General features: G+C 45.8%; 1 protein-coding gene and 1 pseudogene across 1 annotated transcript in view; one reads left to right on the forward strand and one right to left on the reverse strand.

Moving 5' to 3' along the window:
* Nucleotides 1–14,082, reverse strand: part of USP10 (ubiquitin specific peptidase 10) — a 71,926-nt gene extending 57,844 nt beyond the window's left edge. Inside the window, exon 1 of the mRNA XM_026004924.2 lies at nucleotides 13,893–14,082. Within this exon, the coding sequence (XP_025860709.1) occupies nucleotides 13,893–13,913 (21 nt within the window). The 5' untranslated portion in view covers nucleotides 13,914–14,082. The remainder of the gene's footprint in view (nucleotides 1–13,892) is intronic.
* LOC112924596 (actin, cytoplasmic 2-like) lies at nucleotides 1,192–2,292 on the forward strand (annotated as a pseudogene).
* Nucleotides 14,083–22,390: the final 8,308 nt, after the last annotated feature.

Below are 22,390 nucleotides of genomic sequence, written 5' to 3' on the forward strand. Positions count from 1 at the left end.
CCAACAGGTCCCTCCCTCAAGTAACTTATTCACTGCACACACTGTGGAAGCAAGATGCTGTGCTGACAATGGAGGTGCTGGAGAAGACCAGACCTCAAGAAAGACTTCCTGGGCCACCAGGTCACCCCCAGGGTCCTTATGCTTACTTCAAAAACACCCACCAGGGCTCTAGTTAGACAACCATGGGTGTGGTGTTCACTCCACCAGGCAGGGCCCTCTCTGGGCACAGCGCCCATGGAGGGCCCAGAAGGCTACAGGCTTCCTTCCATCAATAGCTGACTCTCAGAGGAAAGACAGGGAGGGCATCTACAGAATCAAAGTTCACAGGGGCCCCAAAGCTCACTGCGCACATTACACACAGGGCATTCCTTTCCTTTTTCATAGGAAAGTGAAGGACTAATTAACAAAACTAATTCAGATCTATGTTGCAGCCAAAAGAATCAATATCAAAGAGATAAAATGACAATGTATTTTACTTTCTGTCTACCTTAGAAAGCAAGCCTATTTGTTCAACATGTGCTATGGGATAAGAGGCCAACTCTTTCCGAACTCAGCTGTGGTAATTCTGCGTCCAAGACTAGTCACTGCTAGGATATTGCTACAGTGTCATTGTTATGAAGTACAAGTTATAGTCAGCTAAGCTTTCAGCCATAGCTATACAGAATGCTTCTTGATCCAAACAAAACAACACCTTTATCTTATCTCTTTCTCACTGAACACTAGTCAAGTTAAATTTTAAAATTTAAAATTTGTGTTCCTGGCACTTAACCCATAATGTACAGTTGCTGCACAGGAAAACCAAGTGTTCAATAAGAAGGCCGAACCAAGAGTAATTACTTCAGGGATGTCTGGGTGGCTCAGTCGGTTGAGTATCTGTCTTGATTTTGGCCCAGGTCATGATCTTGGGGTCCTGCAATCAAGTCCTGCTTTGGGCTCCAACATCTGTGTGTAGTCTGCTTGAGATTCTTTCCCTTGCTCTCTCTGTCCCTTCCTCAGCCAGTCTGTCTGTCTCTCTCTAAAATAAGTGAATAAATAAAATCTTTTTTTAAAAAAAGTAATTATTGGGACGCCTGGGTGGCTCAGTGGTCGAGCGTCTGCCTCTGGCTCGGGGCATGGTCCTGAGCCCCACATCAGGCTTCCCTCAAAGAGCTCCCCACCCAGGCCGTCTTCCCCTCCATTGTGGGGCGCCCCTAGCACTAGGGCATGATGGTCGGCATGGGCCAGAAGGACTCCTACGTGGGCGATGAGGCCCAGAGCAAGAGGGGCATCCTAACCCTGAGTATCCCATCGAGCACAGCATCATCACCAACTGGGACGACGACATGGAGAAGATCTGGCACCACACCTTCTACAACGAGCTGCACATGGCCCCCAAGGAGCATCCGGTGCTGCTGACTGAGGCCCCCGTGAACCCTCAGAGCAACTGTGAGAAGATGGCCCAGATCATGTTCAAGACTTTCAACACCCCAGCCATGTACGTGGCCATCCAGACTGTGCTGTCCCTGTATGCCTCTGGCCACACCACTGGCATCATGATGGACTCCAGTGACGGGGTCACCCACACAGTGCCCATCTATGAGGGGTATGCCCTCCCCCATGCCATCTTGCATCTGGACCTGGCTGGCCGGGACCTGACCGACTACCTCATGAAGATCCTCATGGAGTGTGGCTACAGCTTCACCACCACTGCCGAGCGGAAATCATGCGTGACATCAAGGAGAAGCTGTGTTATGTGGCCCTGGACTTTGAGCAGGAGATGGCCACCGCAGCCTCCAGCTCCTCCCTGGAGAAGAGCTATGAGCTGCCCGACAGGCAGGTCATCACTATTGGCAACGAGCGGTTCCGCTGCCCAGAGGCTCTCTTCCAGCCTTCCTTCCTGGGCATGGAATCCTGTGGCATCCATGAAACTACCTTCAACTCCATCATGAAGTGTGACATCGACATCCACAAGGACCTCTATGCCAACACAGTGCTGTCTGGTGGGACCACCATGTACCCCAGCATCGCTGACAGGATGCAGATCACTGCCCTGGCACCCAGCACGACGAAGATCAAGATCATCGCACCCCCTGAGCACAAGTACTCTGTGTGGATTGGGGGCTCCATCCTGGCTCACTGGCCACCTTCCAACAGACGTGGATCAGCAAGCAGGAATACGACGAGTTACTTTAGTTGTGTTACACCCTTTCTTGACAAAACCTAACTTGCGCAGAAACCAAGATGAGATTGGCATGGCTTTTTTTTTTTTAATTTTTGTTTTTGGATTTATTTTTATTTTTATTTGTTTTGTTTTGGCACTTGACTCAGGATTTCAAAACTGGAATGGTGAAGGTGACAGCAGTGGGTTGGAGCGAGCATCCCCAAAGTTCTACAATGTGGCAAGGACATTGATTGTACATTGTTCTTTTTTTTTTTTTTTTTTTAATAGTCATTCCAAATATCTGAGATGTTTTGTTACAGGAAGTCCTTTGCCTTCCCAAAAGCCACTCCATTTCTCCCTGCAGGGAATGGCCTGTGCTCACCTGAGTCCACACAGGGGAGGGTGATAGAATTCCTTTTGTGTAAATGATGTAGTCCAATTTTTTTTTTTAATTTTCGCCTTAATAGTTGTTCTTTTTGCTTTATTTTGAATGGTCTGCCATCAGGGCCCCGTTTTTTGTCCCCCCAATTTATGAAGGCTTTTGGTCTCCCTGGGAGTGGGGCTGAGGCATGGAGGCATCCAGGGCTTACCAGTACACTGACTTGAGGCCAGTTTAATAAAGTGCACACCTTAAAGGGAGAAAAAAAAAAAAAAAAAGGAGCCTGCTTCTCCTTCTGCCTATGTCTCTGCCTCTCTCTCTGGGTCTCTCATGAATAAACAAAATCCTTTTAAAAAATAAATTAAATACATAAATAAATAAATAATTATTTGAACATGTTTGTGAAAACTGGGGTCAAGGATTTCCTAAACTGACAAACCTATGACCAGCAACAAAAAAGGGCAAGAATTTTAAAAAACAAATTGATTTAATACTGTACCTCATTTCTCTGACTACATTCAGGCTTCAGGATGAATTAGAAAGTTCATCCCAGGGGCGCCTGGGTGGCTCAGTGAGTTAAGCGTCTGCCTCCAGCTGAGGTCATGATCCCACGGTTCTGGCATCAAGCTCCCTGTTCAACGGGGAGTCTGTTTCTCCCTCTCTCTCTGCCCCTCCACCCACTTTTGTGCACATTCTCTATATACATAAATAAATAAAATCTGTTTTTAAAAAAAGAAAAAAAAAGTTTCATCCCAGCTCTCTGGGACATCAGATGGTCATGTCACATTCGAATGAGCCATGCTGAAGTCTGGGCCGCTCCCACACTGTCCACCACTAGGTCCTACCTGCAACACAAGAGTAGAGTGGCCACACACAGGGCATCTCTATGGCTCTGGGGAATGTATCTGTACTTAGATATTTTTTGTAATTGTGTCTTATAATGTACAAACCCCAATACAGGCACCGGCATACAGCAAGAGCTGGACAAATGCTGCTGAAATGGAATTAATCAGAAATCTCAGTCTGAACACCCAATGTGACAGATCTTCTAAAGGGCAAAATTTTCAGGCTTCTCATGCTGGTTCTTTTCCCACAACTCATTCCACTCAGTGCTAAAATTAAGTAATAGCACCTCTCACAGCAGGGTACATACATGTATCTTTGTTAATGTTCACATCTAACCTAGACAAGTTAAAAATTTGTATCCAAAATATGATTTAGTTAATCCTCATCATGGTTAAAGTGCTCAACAGGTTAAGTGAAACAAGCTGGAAATAAAGCCATGTGGTGGCTCTGAAACCTGAGGGTAGCTGCAGTATCCAGGGAGAACTGCCTAAAACCCAGATCTAGGGGCCTACCCACAAGAAGCCCTATACCCAGGAGGTCTTGATGGCCATCAAGGTGCAAGATGATTCCCACATGACAAAACTATGATCAAGGGTCACAACCTAAGAAAATACTGTAAAATAAAATGATTCCAAATTTCTAACATCTGTGATAAAAAGGACCAAAGAGAAGCTTTTCAAATTATTAACCTCAGAAGTCACCTCGGGGTTGTGGGACACCATGGGTGACATGTCTTTCTTCTATTTTATTTCCTAGGATTTAACAAAGGAACAAATACTTGTTCTTATAGGTGCCTGCCCCCCCCCCAAAAAAAATAAAGGGACTAGTGTCCCCAAATAGCCTTTTCTAACAAATCTATCCAATTATCACTAAAGACAGTCAAGAGCTACTTGCCTTGCATTAATCCACCTCAGATGTCCCCAAAAGAATCCCCTACTTTTTTTCCCCTCAAAGTTTTGGGGTTTAAGATGCCTGGGGTGCTGAAGTGAACAGAGAATACATTCCCATACCTGGAGGACAGCCAAAAGAGTTATATAGTCCTTTGACAGCCCATGAAGTACCTCAACTAGCCCCCTGGAAACCAGCTCCACCAAGCAATGCTAACACAACCTGGTACTACCACTTTTTAAAACCTGTGGTTTTATTACAAAAAAACTGTGGGCTCCCAAAGACCTCCAGCTGCTTACAAGATTAAAGGCAGTCTTCACCTTGGACTCTCTCAGGGCCCTTCACCTCTTCTGACTCCTGCCCCACCACTTCACCCTACACATCACTCCAGCCACAAACCTCTCCTGGGTCCCCAAATGTGCCTCAGATTTTGAGACTTCTTCCTCTGCACGCTCACTCTCCCATAGGCCTTTGTCCTTGTGCTTCTCTGCCCAAATGTCACCCTTTAAGAAGAGACATCTTCCCAGCTTCCCCTGACACTCAGTTACATTCTCCTGTTCAATCCATCTTACATCTAAACATCTCTTGAATCATGCACTCTCTCCACTGCACTCTCCTCTAAACCAAAATCCAGAAACCCTCCTACGTGATCTTCCAATGGCCACTGTGACCCCATTACTAACAAATCTCTTCTGCACAGGGCGGTCAAAGAGTGAGCACACACTGCAACGTGATTACATACTGCATGATTCCCTCCTTCTATGTTTTTCTCAAGATAAAGACATTATCACCTAAGAAAGCCTACCAGGCTGGACAGACCCAGGTGTGCCTCTCCTCTCCAGCACTAAGCTCTGCATATATAGGCTTTCTTGGAGTTCTCTTAAGTGCTCTGAACTCACTGAAGTCACAGGGCCAGTGCACAGGCCGTCTGCACTGTCTCACACTGTCCATCTCTGCTAAGGCACCACTTCCAGGGAAATACTTTCTTGACTTCCCCAGGCCATGCCAACACACCGTGTCCCCTTCCTTTGGGACGTGCTTCTCAGCTTGGAACGACACATGCATTACTGTGATTATCTGATCAGCAACTCTCCCTCGCCAGACAGTAAGCTCCCTGGTAGGAGGGACAATGCCTGTTTTTGCTTGTCACCCCGTCCTCTGTGCCTGGTACACAGAAGCCACTAAATAACTATTTGCTGAATGAATGAAAGTTCTTGACAATGTTCTTCACACTTGTTACAGGAACTACCCCCCTAAATCAGGATTCACCAATTAGCCTCTCTCCCCTCTACTACTCTGTGAACTTTTTCTAAAGCACAGCAACTCCCTTCAGCTCTATATTCCTAATGCCCAGGCACCAAAAATTTTTGTTTGAACAATCACAAAAGATACAAAGACCTTTATATGTGGTTCTGAATAAAAGTGTCTGATAGCCTACAAATTAATTCCAAATGAAACAGAGTGCTACCCTTGGAAGACCTGATTCTGCATTTTATTAGTCAGAAGTGGTTGAATGTGGTTGTCTCTGGGGAGAGGGACCTGAGGTGGGCAATGGGAGTGTTTTACTTTCTGCCATTGTAGTGCTTTGATTAAAACAAAGGGAAAGAGAAGAAAACCTGATTTTAGTAGAAGATAGGGGAAAACCCAAGTTAACCAATCCCCCCACTATTCACTCATCCTCTCAATTTACTATATAAAAACTAGATGGCATGGCTGCTGTAACTGAGGGTTTGAATTCTTCAAACTAACTTTTTTTTTTTTTTTAAAGTGTTTGGGGCATCTGGGTGGCTGAGTGGGTTAAGCGTCTGCCTTTGGCTCAGGTCATGATCCCAGAGTCCTGCCCACATCAGACTCCCTATGCAGCAGGGAGCCTGCTTCTCCCTCTCCCTCTGTTGTTCCCCCTGTTTGTGCTCTCTGCCAAACAAACAAACAAGTAAATAATCTTTTTTTTTCTTAAGTGGGCATTTTATTACTCAGAAATTTCTAGGGCACTTCCACAATTCTCAGTATATTTTAACCTCCAAAATATGTTTCATTAATCTCAGTATGCTTGAAGAGATGCCTTCAATAATTTTAAAACAAGATTTGCTCCAAAGGTTCAGCTCAGTGACCTGAGCGAGCTGATTAAAACAGATCATACAATGGAACAACAACAACAAAAACACACAGCAGAAAAAAGCATGAAAGACATGTATCAAACTGAGCATTAAGGGCCATAAAGAATATGACTTCTACTTTTTACTTTCAATACTTCTGGGTTGTTCATATGTTTTAGAAAGAGCACATCTGTAGTTTGTGTCTTTTTTTTTTTTTTTAAGATTTTATTTGGGACACCTGGGTGGCTCAGTGATTGAGCGTGTCTTCAACTCAAGGCACCATCCCAGAGTCACAGGACTGAGTCCCACATCGGGCTTCCTACATGAAGCCTTCGTCTCCCTCTGCCTATGCCTGTGACTCTCTGTCTCTTAAATAAATAAATAAATAAAATAAAATAAAATAAAATAAATAAATAAATAAATAAATAAATAAAATCCTAAAAAAAAAAAAAGATTATTTACTCAAGAGAGAAATAGAGGCAGAGAGAGAAGCAGGCTCCCTGCAGAGAGCCTGATGCAGGACTCAACCGGAGCTAAAGGCAGATGCTCAACCACTGAGCCTCCTATAGTTTGTGCTTATTTTTATTTATTTATTTGAGAGATAGAGGAAGAGTGCATGAATGAAGATTAAGGCAGAGTGACAGGGAGAGGCAGACTCCATACTGAGTGCAGAGAACAACAAGCAGCTCAAACCCAGGACCCTGGGATCATGACCTGAGCCAAAATCAAGCCATCAGATGCTTACCTGACTTCACCATCCAAACACCCCTGTAGTTTGTGTTTAAAAAAAAAAAAAAAATCAACAAGGCCATGCCACACACACAATTTAGTAATGAGTAACATATTTTTAACTCTTAGTAAGATTACGATCTTTAAATGTTTCAATGGGGGGTGGGGGGGCACGCGTCTGGGTGGCTCAGTCTTTTGAACATCAGCTCTTGATTTCAACTCAGGTCATGATTTCAGGGTCCTGGTATCAAACCTGGCATTGGGCTCCATGCTAAGCATGAAGTCTGTTTCTTCCACTACCACTCGCCCGACTCGTGTGCATACATCCTCTCTCTTTCTCTCAAATTAATAAAGAACATCTTTAAACATTTCAATTTTTATTTCATGCATTCACTCATTCCGTAAACTTTCATTGAGGAAGTGTTACGGCAAAGTCACCATGTGAAGCACCACGCCTTTACCAGTCTCTTGTAGAAAAGCAGTTTGGCAAAGCAGAAAAAAAACAAAGCATCCGGCCTGCAAGCCCCTGATCACGCACTTAACAGCCATGGGACTTCAAGTCACAAGCTGCCAGGGTGTCACTTCACTCATTCGTAAAATGGTGATGACAATAACATACTGCATAGTAGCCATAAGGATCAAACAAGCTACGGCACTTTATAAACCATGAAGCTTATGCACTGCACAACATTTCTCAAATGTTGTCTATTGCAATATTTAATGTTTTATTATTATGTTCTTCCTTGTCCAACTATGGGATCTACTTAGAAAGCCTAATTTCAGGTCTCAAATAAGTATACCCATCTTGGCAGCCATCTAAAGAGGAATTACTACTTAAACTATCAAGAGACATACTTTACAACACTGGGCAAGATTCTCAAAAAACTCCAGAATAGGGATGCCCGGGTGGCTCAGTCAGTTAAGCAACTGCCTTTGGCTCAGGTCATGAACCGTCTTGGGATCAAACCCCATGTAGCTCCCTGCTCAGCAGGGAGTTTTCTTCTCCCTGCCCCTGCTCTTGTGCTCTCCCACACACACTCGCTCTGGCTCTCTCCCTCTGAAATAAATAAAATCTTTTTTTTTAAAGATTTTATTTATTTATTCATGAGAGACATGGAGACAGAGAGAGAGAGAGAGAGGCAGAGACACAGGCAAAGGGAGAAGCAGGCTCCATGCAGGGAGCCCGACGTGGGACTCGATCTTGGGTCTCCAGGATCACACCCCGGGCTGAAGGCGGCGCTAAACCGCTAAGCCACCGGGGCTGCCCTGAAATAAATAAAATCTTAAAAAAAAAAAAAAACAAAAAAAACTCTAGAATTAATTTTTACCGTCAAATACTCTTCTATTTCCTTTAAAGCTTCAACGTGTCCTATCAAAAGGAAAAAAAAAAAAAAAGACTTTCAGAAAGAACAAGGAGAGTACTTTAATGACATAAAAGTCTCTCAAGAGAAGCGCTGCTTCACTCCTCCAGTTATAAAATGTCTCAAATAAGAAAACCCCCCCAAAAAACACACTAGAAATCCTAACAGTTATTAGAATACCAAATAAATTCACACGTTATATGGTCCTAACTAAACTTAAATGAATATAATAAAACTTAAAATGCACTCCTTATATCCAGGGCAAAAGACGTCATCATGTTTATGTGAGAACAAGTAAACAATGTAGACTGTAACCCATCAGACCAAAAGGTAAATCAAAATTTTCTACACAGTCATCTTAAATGCTCTTGAGCAGTTTCATTTCACAAGGTCTATGGCTTGCAAATGTAACTTATAAAGATATCTAGCTTTATTTGATACATTTTACAAACCAGTATTTTTGACATGTACTCAGATTAATGCAAAACAACTGTTTTTGTGGATAGTGAGGAGAACTAAATAGAGAAAATGGTCTGGAAAGCTGTCACTACCAATTCTAGCACAACCAGCAGGTTTCATCTCAAAAGGACAGCTCCAGAAGGTGCACCATTCAAGGCATTTCACCCTTCCCACCCCAATCTGCAATTTGTCTGCACACAGTACAGAGAGACGAAAAATTTTTCTTTTTTAAAGATTCTGAAAGACAGAGACAGAGACACAGCATGAGTGGGAGAGGGAGAGAGAGAATTTCCAGCAGACTCCACGCGGAAAGAGGAAATGCAGGACACGCTCTCATGATCCTGAGATCATGACCTGAGCTGAAATCAAAAGTCAGACATCTAACCAACTGCACCAAGCACCCCAAAAAACTTTTTCTCAAAAAACAGGGACAAATGCGGAAACAAAATCTGCTACCATCATAGATGATAAGAAAGAAAGGGTGAAAGAAAGAGGGAGGAAACTGCGTGACGGGCACTGAGGAGGGCACTTGATGTTATACTATATGTTGGCAAATCAAACTTAAATAAAAACAAATGAAGAAAGAAAGAAAGAAAGAAAGAAAGAAAGAAAGAAAGAAAGAAAGAAAGAAAGAAAGAAAGAAAAGAAAGAAAAGGAAAGAAAAGAAGCCAAAAAAAAAAAAAAAAGATGGAGGGAGGGGAAAAAGGCAACTAGATGTAAAAACCAAGTACCAAATGTACAAGAGTGGGGTTACCCGGCCTTTCTACTAGGACATACTTTCACCTGTAGCACACCAGTTAAGAGACTCTTGAATCAGACAGGGTAGGTTTAGGTAATGTCCCTCAGGCCGATCCAAAAAAACATAAATTAAGAATCTGAAGAATGACAACCAATAAAACTGCAGACAACCAAAAGTGAGGGGCCAATGGATCACAAGAGTAGTCAGCATGAGAGTGGACACTTGGTGGCAGGCACTGGGTTAACACTATATGCACACTACCATCTAACAATTTTCCAGTAAGACAGAAAAGGAAACTCTGGGAAAATATGCTCTAATCCTCTCTGCACTACATTACTCTCCCCCAGCCTTAACCCATACCTCTATCTTCTCTGCACCTCACCTACTCTATTCCCAGGAGAGGACAACAGGAGAACCGTATGTCAAGACAGAGGGCAGAATGGAGTTACTGGCCAACAGCTTCTGATTTCTAAGGTCTTCTGCTGGAATGGGGTCACGACCGAGGAGCTTCCAAATAGAAAAATCACCAGCTCATGAAAAGTCTACATTTTGAAGATACACATTCAGGTTTATGATAGGCTCTACAATGTCTGATCCTGGAAACAAATATTATGAACATACCCCACGGGCTACCTTTATGTTGCCTATACTAGTTCTTAATCCAGCCTGTAGTGACAGAAATGGTCACATAAAGACCTCTGGGGGAGATCGCTTCAATAAACAGGCAAACTGCAATCCAAGCACATGTAAGTCTTTGGAAATGAACATCTACACTGCTGAAGTAGCATGAAAGTGACAAATGACAGTAATCCAATGGCCCAAGGCCAATAAATTCCATTGCAAACAGATTTATCTGTTTTGTGCCACTGTGATTCTTGCATGGGAGGCAGTAAATAGAAATGTAACAGTCTAATTACAAATCCAAAAGCAAGCTCTTCCTACAATTTCTCATATTGTAGTATATTGTCAGTAAGAAGTGTCCTCAGCTACCACCTTTAATAATCCACTTGAAAAACCAGATCCACTAAGAGCAAATACTCACACGTTTGAAATCAGTAAAAACACAAAAATGAACAAAAATGATCTTTGATGTAACTAATAATTCAAGTAGAGATGATACCATCTTTCACATTTACCTGAATATTACACTGTGAACATGGCACAAAGTAAATGTGCCACTAGGTTTGTCCTTAAATAATAACTAAACCTTGTCATCCTTTCCTCCTTTCAGTTTTCGTACATGAACACTATTGAAATCACACAGGTTCCAAATAAAAGTGCACTGGAATGGATGTCCTAACTTTTGCTCTGGAGATGAATTTGGAGTGAGGCAGGTCCGCTCAGCATTCACTGTCATTTCGGTAAACAGTGGTCCCAACAAGATGGGATCAAGAGCATGAGCAGGGCCCTAGATACACCTCATCTGCACTACCCTCTATAAACACTGTGGTGACCATCAACTCAAAACTTTAAATGGCATATCTAGTCTTAGGACATGTTTCGAATTTTGCTGTCACTATGCAAAGGAAAATCAAGATCTCCAAATATCCTGCATTTCAAATAATCTTATTTACTTCAGCTGCTTCCTATGTGAGACTCCGATAAAAATGTATCTTTTGAGAATTACTAATATAGCTGTCAGTTATAAACAGATATTCAACGACACAGTAACACTTTGCCATATGCTGTAAATTGGATCCAAGAAATTCCATAGTATAAAATGTAGGAGCCCCACTACTGCGAGGTAATGAAGACTGAAGTGAGCCAGCTTCAGAGGACCAGGACAGGAGCAGCCACCTGAGAGCCAAATGGCGGGTAGGAGGCGCTGTTGGGGAAATTTCACTATACAAACAACTTCAATGACTACAAAAATCTCTTCTGGTTTAAGGAAGAACCGTTCAGTTCAAACTAATTATCCCAAATCATTTCATCAGACAACATATATTCATAAATTAGAGATGTACTTACTTCAATTGTCAAAGTTCATCCTTTGTTAAAATGTTGAAAGCTATCAGCATTAGAAATGTTTCCAAGTTCTGCACTGGTTCACTTCAATCCAGGGAACTGAGTTCAATCAATAATATGGAAACTGAATATACTCTATATAAATTCTCAAAATTATAACCGTAACAAATCAATTTTAATATAAAATCCTTACTGTTAATTTGTGGTTGTTACTCCCAATTGTAAACAAGTATACCTGTAACACTGTGCTTTAGCAGGTGGTAAGTGATCACTATTTGTTGAATTAATGAATGAATGACTACTTATGCTGCAGGACCCTTAGGACAGAAGGTAACTGAATGACGCAAATTTCTTAAAATGCTCAGCCTGACTCAAGGAGGACAAAGCCTGTCACATGATTTCATTACTTGTTTTCATTACTATTCTTTTAAAAACAAACTTATGAGAAATCAAACTAATCCTCTGCCACGTTCTCCATGCTAAAACTTAAAAGCAGTTAAATCATTCTTAAAAAACAAACCCAACAAAAGAATACACTCAAAGAGTTGCTAAAATTTATGTTTGGCTGACTTCTGCCACTGAACTTCTAAAGACTTGTGTAGGCAATATCGTAGTATAAAACGTTAAGTACCAGGACAATGAACAAAAACGAAATTACAAATAAATTTACGTATTATCGGTGCTAATTATCATTTCAATCAATTGGCATTGTTACGGGTGCTTATAACAACGCGCTGAATTGGGGGCGCCTGGCGGGCTCAGGCAGTGGAGCCTGCAACTCTTGATCCCAGGGTTGTGAGCTCGAGCCCCACGGTGGGTGCAGACGCTACTTACAAAAATAAAATCTTGGGGGGGGGGGACAATGGACTGAATGAGTTATCCCTAAACATGCTTTCTCCGTTTCCCAAAATCACTATGAATATATTACACGTTAGTCCACAATGAATCTTGTAGCCGTTCTCACTAATTTTAACAAACTATTCACGTTAATACTTAAACGGCAAATACTAAGTCTCTTAAGAAGAGAAACTCGATTATACATGTGTAGAGATCATTCAAACACGAAGCCCCTTTCTGCGTGTGCAAAGAACCATACTAAACACTCACAAAAGTAGATGCACAAGAGCGAACGGAAAGTTAAAGGGGGAAACTTCTACTGCGGAATGCAGTATCAATATCTCACAAAATTCCAGCCTCCTGTAGAATCTCATTTAAAGAAAAGAAAAAAACAAAAAACGGTTTTCGCGTGCTACCATTTCCCGACACATGAATTACATACAGCAGCTATTAAAAGCGACTTCGTTTCCAAAAGAGCGAGGAAAACCAACAGCTTACGGAGGGTTAGTATGTATCCGCCACCAGGTTTCCCGGGAGCTACTTTGTTTCACTTTGCCATGTTTAACACGAAAGCTCTCCAGGAGAGCAAGAAGTGCAGTCATTTCCAGGGATTAGCGGTCAAAAAAAAAAAAAAAAAAAAAAAACCAGGGGTGTAGTGCAAACTAGAAAGATAATAACCGCCTGAGTAATTGTACCGGGGGGTGGGGGTGAGGGTGGGGGTGAGGGCGGGGGCGGGGGCTCAGGTCCGCACGGGCAGCGCTCCCCCCACGGCGTGATTAGAATCGGCCCCTAAACTTTAGCTGCGGCTGTGACTCGGCGCCTCGGTGTCAGCCGGGCTGAAATGGATTCGTGCAAAAGATGTCAGTCCGACGCGAGTCAAAGTACGGTCCCGGGGACTCGATTTCCAGGTCTCTCTGCAGCAGTGACCGAAGGCTGCTGTTCGGCGAGTGGGGCGCACACGCCAGGGCCGCCAGGCAGCCCCCCGCGGCCGCTCGGGCCGAGGAGGCAGCCCCCGGGGGCGCGGGGCGGGGGCGGGGGCCGGGGCGGGGGCCGGGGCCGGGGCCGCCCACGCCTCGGGGTCCCGCCGCGCGCCCGCACGGCCCTGCCGCCCGCCCCCGCCCCCCCCCGCCGCCGCCGCCTCCCTGGGGGCGCCCGGGGACCCCTCCGCGCCCCCGGCTCCCGCGCGGTCCCCCGGGGGTCAACCCCTTGGCGCCCCCCGCGGGCGGCCCGGCGCCCAGCCCCGCCGCTCCCCCCGGCCCGGGCGCCCGGGGCTCCGCGCGGGGCGGCGGCGGCGGCGGCGGCGGCGGGCGGCCGGGGCCTAGTCCGGGGCAGCGTGTCCCGGCGCCCTCCCCCACTCCCACACGCTCGCTCCGGGCAGGGCGCGCCCGCCCGCCCCCGCGCCGCCCGCCGACGCCCGGGGCTGCTCCCGCCCGGGCCGCGGGCCGCCGGCTACCTGCGGGTTGCGGAGGGCCATGGCGGCCCGTTTCAATGAGCCTCGGCGCTCGTCCGACTCCTCACGCTGCTTCCCCCGCCGCCGCCATCTTCTCGCCCGCACATACACACTCGCATCGGCCGCCGCGCCTGCGCACTGGCCGCGCGCCGCGGGGCGCGGGGAGGCCGGGCGCGCCGGGCGCGTGCTGCGCATGCGCGGCCGACAGGTGGGCGTGCGCGGCGGGAGCCGGCCTGGAGGACCGAGCCCGCGCCCCGCGGCGGAGCGGGCGGGGCGCTGGGGGCCTCGGGCCCGGGGCCGCGGGAGGCGGAGGGGCTGGGACGGCGCTGATAACCGCGCAGCGCCCGGCCGGCCGGGGTTCTCACCTGCCGGGAGGCCCCCCGGGTGCTGGGCGAGACGCGAGACGCGGGACGCGGGACCGTCCGGAGCCCGGAGGCGCGACCTGAGCTCGCCCGGGGCCGGAGCCGCAGGGTCTCTCTGCACCCGGGTCTCCCGGGAGAGCGCCGGAGGCCACCGGGGCGCGCTCCCCTGTGGGCGCCGAACACCCTTCCGTCCATTCATTCCTTTAGTCACTCCTCATTCCACAAACATTGCGCGCCCACTCTGCGCCACGCCTATCGCCAGGCGGTGCAGAAAATTCCAATAAAACACGCGTCGAGCGCTCGGCGTGGGGGGCCTGGCAAATAGCAAGCGCTCAGGAAGGGCCACCTATTGCACACCCACCTGCGCATATGCAGGCAGGTCAACTTTGGGGTCGCTGACCCCAGAAACACGGAGCTCCCTCCTTGACCACGCAGGTTGCCTTCTGATTGGGTGCCCTTTCCTGGTGAGTGACTTCAGGCATGTTCCTTCTCTTTCTTCAGCTTTCTTGTCCTCACCTGCGAATGAGACTAATGCGATGTATCAGCTCAAAGGATTGCTGTGGGGATGTTAGATGAGTGTGAACAAATTGGCCAAAAGAGCCAGCCCTCAAAAAAAGGAAGGAAGGAAGGAAGGAAGGAAAAAATGTAGCTACTGTGATTATTAGTCACACCCCTTATCATTGGTTTCACTTGTTCAAAAAACCTACACAGAGAGCCTACTATTGCCAGACCCTGTGCTAAGCAGCAAAGATCAACAGTAAGATCCATTGCTACATTCTGTAAGACAGAGGGCCTGGTCTTTTCAAAAATAGGACACCATGAAAAAAATATCAGGGGGAGGGAGGAAATTGCTCTAAAATAAAAGAGCTAAAAACGTAACCAAATACAATGGCGAATCTTGATGGGATCTTGGTGTGTTTTTGACAATCAGAGAAATCTCCAAGCCATAGGTGAGTTCAGTGAGTTATTGGTCATTGTAATGGTACGCAACGGTCATTGTAATGATAGTGTGCACATGTGAGAGAATGTTCTTATTGTTAGAATGTGTCTGAAGAATTTAGGAATGAATGTCATAATGCCTGTGAAACTTTTTTTTAATGGTTCAACAAAAAAGTGTTTAAAGACAGGCAATTCTACATAGAAAGTAAATGAGGCAAATGTTAACAATTGAATCAAAGTGATACTCTCAACTTTTCTGTATGTTTAAAAACTATATAACAAAAAGCTGGGGAAACAGTATAATATTGTATCCATGCTATGGTTACAACAACAGAAAAATTGTATCTGCATGTGGATGAAGACAAAGGCATATGAAAACCCACTGGTGTTGGGGACGCCTGGGTGGCTCAGTGGTTGAGCACCTGCCTTTGGCCCAGGGAGTGACCCTGGAGACCTGGGATCGAGTCTCACATCAGGCTCCCTGCATGGAGCCTGCTTCTCTCTCTGCCTGTGTCTCTGCCCCTCTCTGTGTTTCTCATGAATAAATAAAATCTTAAAAAGAAAGAAAAGAAAAGAAAACCCACTGGTGTCTTATGGTGGTTGATGTCTAATTTTTATCATAATGGTGCTTGAACAAAAAATTAAAATTAAATAGGACCTAGTTTTTCAAATTTTCAATCACTTACAGAGATATTTATACATGATTTCAATACAAGGAGATAGATGGTAAAGGGAAAAGATCAGTAAGTACTACAGGCCCCACAGTGCTGAGCAGGCCCTGCTATATTTAGGGGCATTTGAAGAACCCAGAGTCAACATGGGCCTGAATTAAAATCTTGACTCCTTCACACATCGGTTATATAATGTCGGCAGGTTACTTAACCTTTCGGTGAATCTTTTGTAAAAAGAGGCATGGCAGGCAGAGTAATGCCAGCCCTCCTCCCATCCCAAAAATATCCATGTCCTAATGCCTGGAATCTATGAATACCTGACCTCATATGACAGGACTTTGCAGAGGGGATTACATTAAAGAACTCAAGATGAAGAGACCATTCTAGATTACCTGGGTGGGCCCATGTAAACACAAGGATCCTTATAAGGGAGAGAGGGAGGAGGTCAGAGAGGCAAACAATCAGACAAGGACATGTGGCAACAGAAGCAGAGGCGGGGGGGGGGCGGGGGAATTGACCTGAAGATGCTGTGCTGCTGACTTTGAAAGTGGAGAGTGGATGGGGCCAGGAGCCAAGGAATGCAGGCAGTCTCTAGAAGCTCAAAAACACAAGGAAACAGATTTCCTCCTACTTCTTCCAGAGGGAACATGCCTTGCCCACACTTTGACTTTAGTAAAACTTCTGACATGCAAAGTTGTAAAATAATCATTTGCAAATCAGTAAATTTGAGGTCATTTGTTACAGCAATAATAGGAAATTAACACAGGACATAATATCCCCTATTTTGCAAGCATGCTGTCAGGAAGAAATAAAGTAACGCTTCAGGACATGGAATATGGTGCCTGGCAAATTTTAACTGCCTTTCCTAACCACAAAGCTGGATTTTCTTCATATACCTCAATCAAAGCAACACATCGCTACAGACTGAATTTAGTGACAGATGTGAGATGTGAGAACCCGGCTGTTTTCCTTTAAGCCAGACATTAGAGAGCTTTATAAAAATCCACCATATGGGGTGTCTGGGTGGTTCAGTCTATTAAGCATCCAACTCTTAATCTCAGCCCTGGTCTTGATCTCAGGGTCACACGTTCAAGCCCTGCATTGGGCTCCATGTTGAGTGTGGAATCTACTTAAGAAAAAAAAAAAATCTACCATAATGCCACTCTTCTCACCGAAATTACTTGCTTTGGAAAATAGTTATTTTTCATTAAAAAAAAATGTTATGGGTCACCTGGGTGGCTCAGGCAGTTAAGCATCTGACTTCGGCTTAGATCATGATCTCGAGGTCCTGGGATTGAGCCCAAGTCAGGCTCCCTGCACAGTGGAGGGTCTGCTTGTCTCTCTGCCTCTCCTATTTCTGCTCTCTCTCTTTCTCAAATAAATAAAAATCTTTTTTTAATGTTATGTTGATGTGCAATGTCTCAAAATCTCTTAAAAATGTTATTTTTATGTTGACATACAATGTGTTTGTGATTAATACATTACTATACTTATTTTTAAATGTCTCAGGGTTCATTCCTAAGTGGTAAATAAGACATAACATACAAAAGAAAGGCTTTCTGAGGTCAGCAATAATTCTGAAGAATGCAAGGAAGTGTGAGAGTGACAGCTCCCAAACACTAGGCAGGCTGCCTCTTTGCTTTGCTCATCTAGCTGGAACTTTCTTTCCTCTTGCTCACTCAGGTCTCTGAAGGCCACCATTTCTGAAAGGAGGTCTCTGGCCACTCTGGTCCTAATAGCCCTCTCTCCACCTTCCCACCTGTTATCCTGCTTTATTTTTCTCCAAAGCACTTACCACTAGCTGCCAGTCTTTGGGATCTTTTCTTTATGTGTGATCGTCTGTTTCTTCCCCTAGGACCCTAAGCTCCAAGAAGCCCAGTGCTTGGTCCCATTCCCTGATGTTTTCCCAGCATCTATAACAGTTCCAGACATTTTCCATCCTCTCAATAAATATTTGTTGAACGAATGAATAAATGGTCTCATTTAATTCTCACAAGCCCCAGTGAGGTGGATGCTGTTGGCTTCCCCGTGTTAGGGCTGGGGAAACTGAAAAGAAGTGACCTGCCTAAACTTGCACCTCTAAGAAGTGGGGCAGAATGAGATGAAAAACATGGGTGTGTCAAATGCAGAATTGGGATGTTATTTGGAAATTGAGTCAAGCCAAGTACCATAAAGAGACATTTGGGGGGCAATGTGAGAATATAAGGAAAGCCTGGAGGATACCATGGAATTACTTATTGATAAATGTGTTAGATGTGCTAGTGGCATCATGGTTATGTTCGAAAATACCCCTTCTGGGACACCTGGGTGGCTCGGTAGTTGAGGGTCTCCCTTCGACTCAGAGTGTGATCCCCACATCCTGGGATCGAGTCCCACATTAGGCTCCCTACAAGGAGCCTGCTTCTCCCTCTGCCTATGTCTCTGCCTCTCTTTCTGTGTCTCTCGTGAATAAATAAATAAAATCTTAAGAAAGAAAGAAAGAAAGAAAGAAAGAAAGAAAGAAAGAAAGAAAGAAAGAAAGAAAGAAAGAAAGAAGAAAGAAAGAAAATACCCCTTCTGATTTCAAGGGATGTATGCTCAAGTATGTAGAGGTGCAATATGCAATGTATGATGCTTTAAAATATTTGAGGAAAACACAGAAAGAAGAAAGGGAAGGATGAGGCAAACATGCCAAACTTTTGGTAGCTGTTGATTGTGAGACGTGGGAGTGTCCGTTCAGGTCCTCTGAGAAGCTAGAATGAAGATGTGCTGGAGGGAACCTCCTGCCCAGGGAATGGGAGGGAGCTGGCCTAGGCGGGAGAACCATCAGACTGGGCTGTGGGGCTGTCCCCTGGGAGCAGAGGGGGACCAACCAGGACTGGGTAGGAGTAGTCTTTGACTACCTCACCATCTTTGAAAGTTTCTGTGGGGCAATCCAGGAGCCCCTAAGCCACATTTCCCATCAGAGGGGTCCCCTGTCTCTCGGGAAAGAACCTGCCTAGTAGGAGCATCCTAGGGCTGCTGTAACAAAGTATCACAGACCAGGGGCTTAAGGCATGAATTTGCCCTCTCACAACTCTGGAGGCCAGAGTCTGAAATCAAGGTGTCAGCAGCCGGTGGGGGCTGCTTCTGGAAACTCTGGGAAGAATCTGCCCCAGGCGTCTCTCCGGCCTCTGCTGTTGGCACGCCTCGGCTTGGGGCTGCATGGTGTCTGCCTCTGCTGTCACGTGGCCTTCTGCTCTGGGACTCTGTCTCTGAGTCCCTTAATAAAACCAACAAGGAGGGGCAGCCCTGGTGGCTCAGCAGTTTAGCGCCACTTTCGGCTCTGGGCCTGATCCTGGAGACCCAGGATCAAGTCCCACATCGGGCTCCTTGCATGGAGCCTGCTTCTCCCTTGTCCTGTGTCTCTGCCTCTGTGTGTGTGTGTCTCTCATGAACTTAAAAAAAAAAATCTAAACAACAACAACAAGGAGGACTTTTCATCCTGAGCCCCATGAAACCTCAGAGTGTGCACTTGTGCCCGATTGCAGCTTACTCAGCAGGACACATTATGTGAAACCTGCTTGGTGCTAAACAGGCCACACTCCGCCACAGGCCCTGGGAGCACACGGGGACCCAGACTGCCACCTCCCACCCCGTGCACTGGCGGTGACATCCTGATCGAGTCCACTCACCTTTTTATTGCTCCTCATTCTCTTGCTCTCCCTCTTGTGTTTGGTGGCAGGACTCCTAAGTTGAAGTGTCTTAGGTATCCATCCAACGCAGCTCCTCGCTCACACCTTGTCCGTATGTCCTCATCCCTGACCTCCCCGCCGGGGTCTGACACAGCTCCAGACAAGGACGCCCCCACAGCCAGGGGAGTGACAGTGAAGACGGGCTGAGAAGCACCGCTGGTCTCGACTGCATCTTCTGGGCTGAGCACAAGCCACGCTGAGACCGCGGCGGAACCGCTGACTTTCTCGAGCTCGGGTCCCGGGTAAGGAGGGAAGGCCGCGTGTCCAGCGGCCTCAGAGGATGGATCCCATGACCAGCCGAGACACGAACACGACTCCAGCTCGTAAAATGAGTCATTAACTGCAGTGCACTCGCATCAGTAATAAGTTGAAGTGGAGACTTTGCAATTTGATGCCTTTCATTTGTCTCGGTCCAGTCCCCCTTACAAGCTTTCCCTTCCTTTTCCCACTCAGCCAAGAATTGCTTATTTTTCATGGACTTTCAGCTAACTTAGGTTTTTCTTATCTGCCAGACAGACAGCTCAGAGAGAAAAAACTACATTCTTCCAATCTCCCGTAGCCTATAAAAATAAGTATCTTTTCTACTCTAAAGGCGAGGTTAATTATTACAGCAAAATCGAGAGATTTGGGGCAGGGGGGAATAATCCATGACCCCAGCACTCTGACACAAAGATATTTTTTCTCTTTTCTTCCTAAATCTGTGGCTAACATGTGTGGAGCGGGATTCTCCAGAGTGGATTTGGAGTCCCCCAGGTCTAAGCTCAGCTCCCAGCTATCTGCTCGGCCAGCCAGCTGCTGGAAGCCTCTATTTCCTTTCTCGCATGGTCAGTGGGATTCAATGAAATCATATAAATTGGCTATAGTAGGGTAAGCTGAGGATCCGAGAGAGGACCACCCAAGCAGCCGATACCAACTGACCCTGTAAGGGTTGTTCTAGGGCGTAAGCAGGTGCGGAGGAGTTCGGGCCAGGAAAAACTAAAGGAGTCTACACAGTACCTGGAAAACGGAGCTGGACTGTCAGAGAGTCTTGGCAGAGGAAATGTCAGAGAAAAACAGGAAGGGGGTGGTATATAATGCCATATGATGACATGTGCTAGGCACTCGGATTAAATTTTTTATGTGCATCAGCTCATCATTTATTCATGTATTTATGCATTTGGCAAGAGTGCATTGAGCGGCTACCATTTGCAAGTATTAATTTAGATGCTAGAGATGGAGGGAAGGTGACAATAATGTATCCATTTACCAACTCTATATACAGGTACATGCAAGTTCTTTTTTTTTTTTTTAAGACTTTATTTATTTATTCATGAAAGACACAGAGAGAGGCAGAGACATAGGCAGAGGGAGAAGCAGGCTCCCTCCAGGGAGACTGATGTGGGACTCGATCCCTGGGATCACACCCTGAGTCGAAGGCAGACACTCAACCGCTGAGCCGCCCAGATGTCCCAATACACCCATGTTCTCATCTCATATGGTCCCTGTAGGCTGTTCCCAGCGTTTCACTGTCACTGAGAACCCTGCCATGAAATGTGGGTTTCTTAACACATTTCCTTCTGATTTTATTTTTGATTATTAATTGAATAAGCAATCACTTGGTGGCTGGTGAATATATTCCAGCTGGGGATCACCCAAGGGTTTCCTGGCAGGTGTGACACCCTATAAAGGAGGCCACTTCCTGACACTGAGCTGATGACACTGAGCAGGAGCTGGATTGTTTTTGCCCTATTGCACACTGATCAGCCAAAGCCACAAGGTTTCCCCATTCTGCCCCAATGATTATGAGTCTGCTCTGGGGAAGTGAGATCCACACACGCCTTGCTTCCCATTAGAACCTCAACACTAGGCATAATCCCTGACACGTGGTGAGTGTTCCACTAATATTTAGTGAATTAATGAACAAATGGAGCCCTAAGAATATTCGAACCATACATAGCTAGAGTCTCCAGATAGGGAGGCAACAGCTTCGAACTTTCAACCCACCCTCACGTTTTCTCCAGAGTAGAGATTCTCTTTCTTCTGATTCATGATCAACTAGGTCTTCTAAACATAACAAGGTGACCCAGCTAGTTAGAAACAGAAAAATTAGCGCCTCACACCTTGCCTGGATGATAGCAATGCCCGACTAATGCAACATCCTCCCGCTCCACCCTGCCACCTCAGTCCACTGTCCACACAGCAGCCATAGAGCCTGTTAAAACTCACACTTAATCCTGTCCCTCCACTGGCCCCCATCACTCTGAGTACAAGTCCATACAGTGACCTACAAGGCCCTCTACGATCTGGTCCTGCCTTCCCCCATCTTCTCCTCCTTTCCCTGAAAACCTCTCTGCTCCAGCACACTGGCCTCCCTTCTGTTCCTCCTACCCCAGGACATTAGCACTTGCTCAGCCATCTGCCTGGAATATCCTCCCCACATGCCCATGGCTACTCCCTCACTCTCTCACAAGGACTTCTCTGGTTGCCCTCAATAAAGTGGAAACCCCCCCCCCAAAAAAACTGCTTATTTTCTTTTTTGTTTCTTTTTTCTCTCTAGGTCATATCACTCACATGGCTATATTTAATAGGTTTTCTTTAATGTATGTCTTGACCCCTAAACTGGAAGCTCCATGAATGCAGAGATACTTATATTTTGTTCATTCCAATATATTTAGAGCCTAGGACAAGCACCTGTCATGTAAGCATTCCGTAAATATGTGCTGATTTAATTAAGTGCTTGATAATGAACCCAAATGGGGTCTCCTGAGAGCTGCAACAAGTCACTTTCTTCATCTGGGGTCTTCTCTAGGGACATATGGAAGATGTCCCCGAAGCTC

This window comes from Vulpes vulpes, chromosome 12, assembly GCF_048418805.1.
Source record: "Vulpes vulpes isolate BD-2025 chromosome 12, VulVul3, whole genome shotgun sequence".
Taxonomy (NCBI): Eukaryota; Metazoa; Chordata; class Mammalia; order Carnivora; family Canidae; genus Vulpes; species Vulpes vulpes.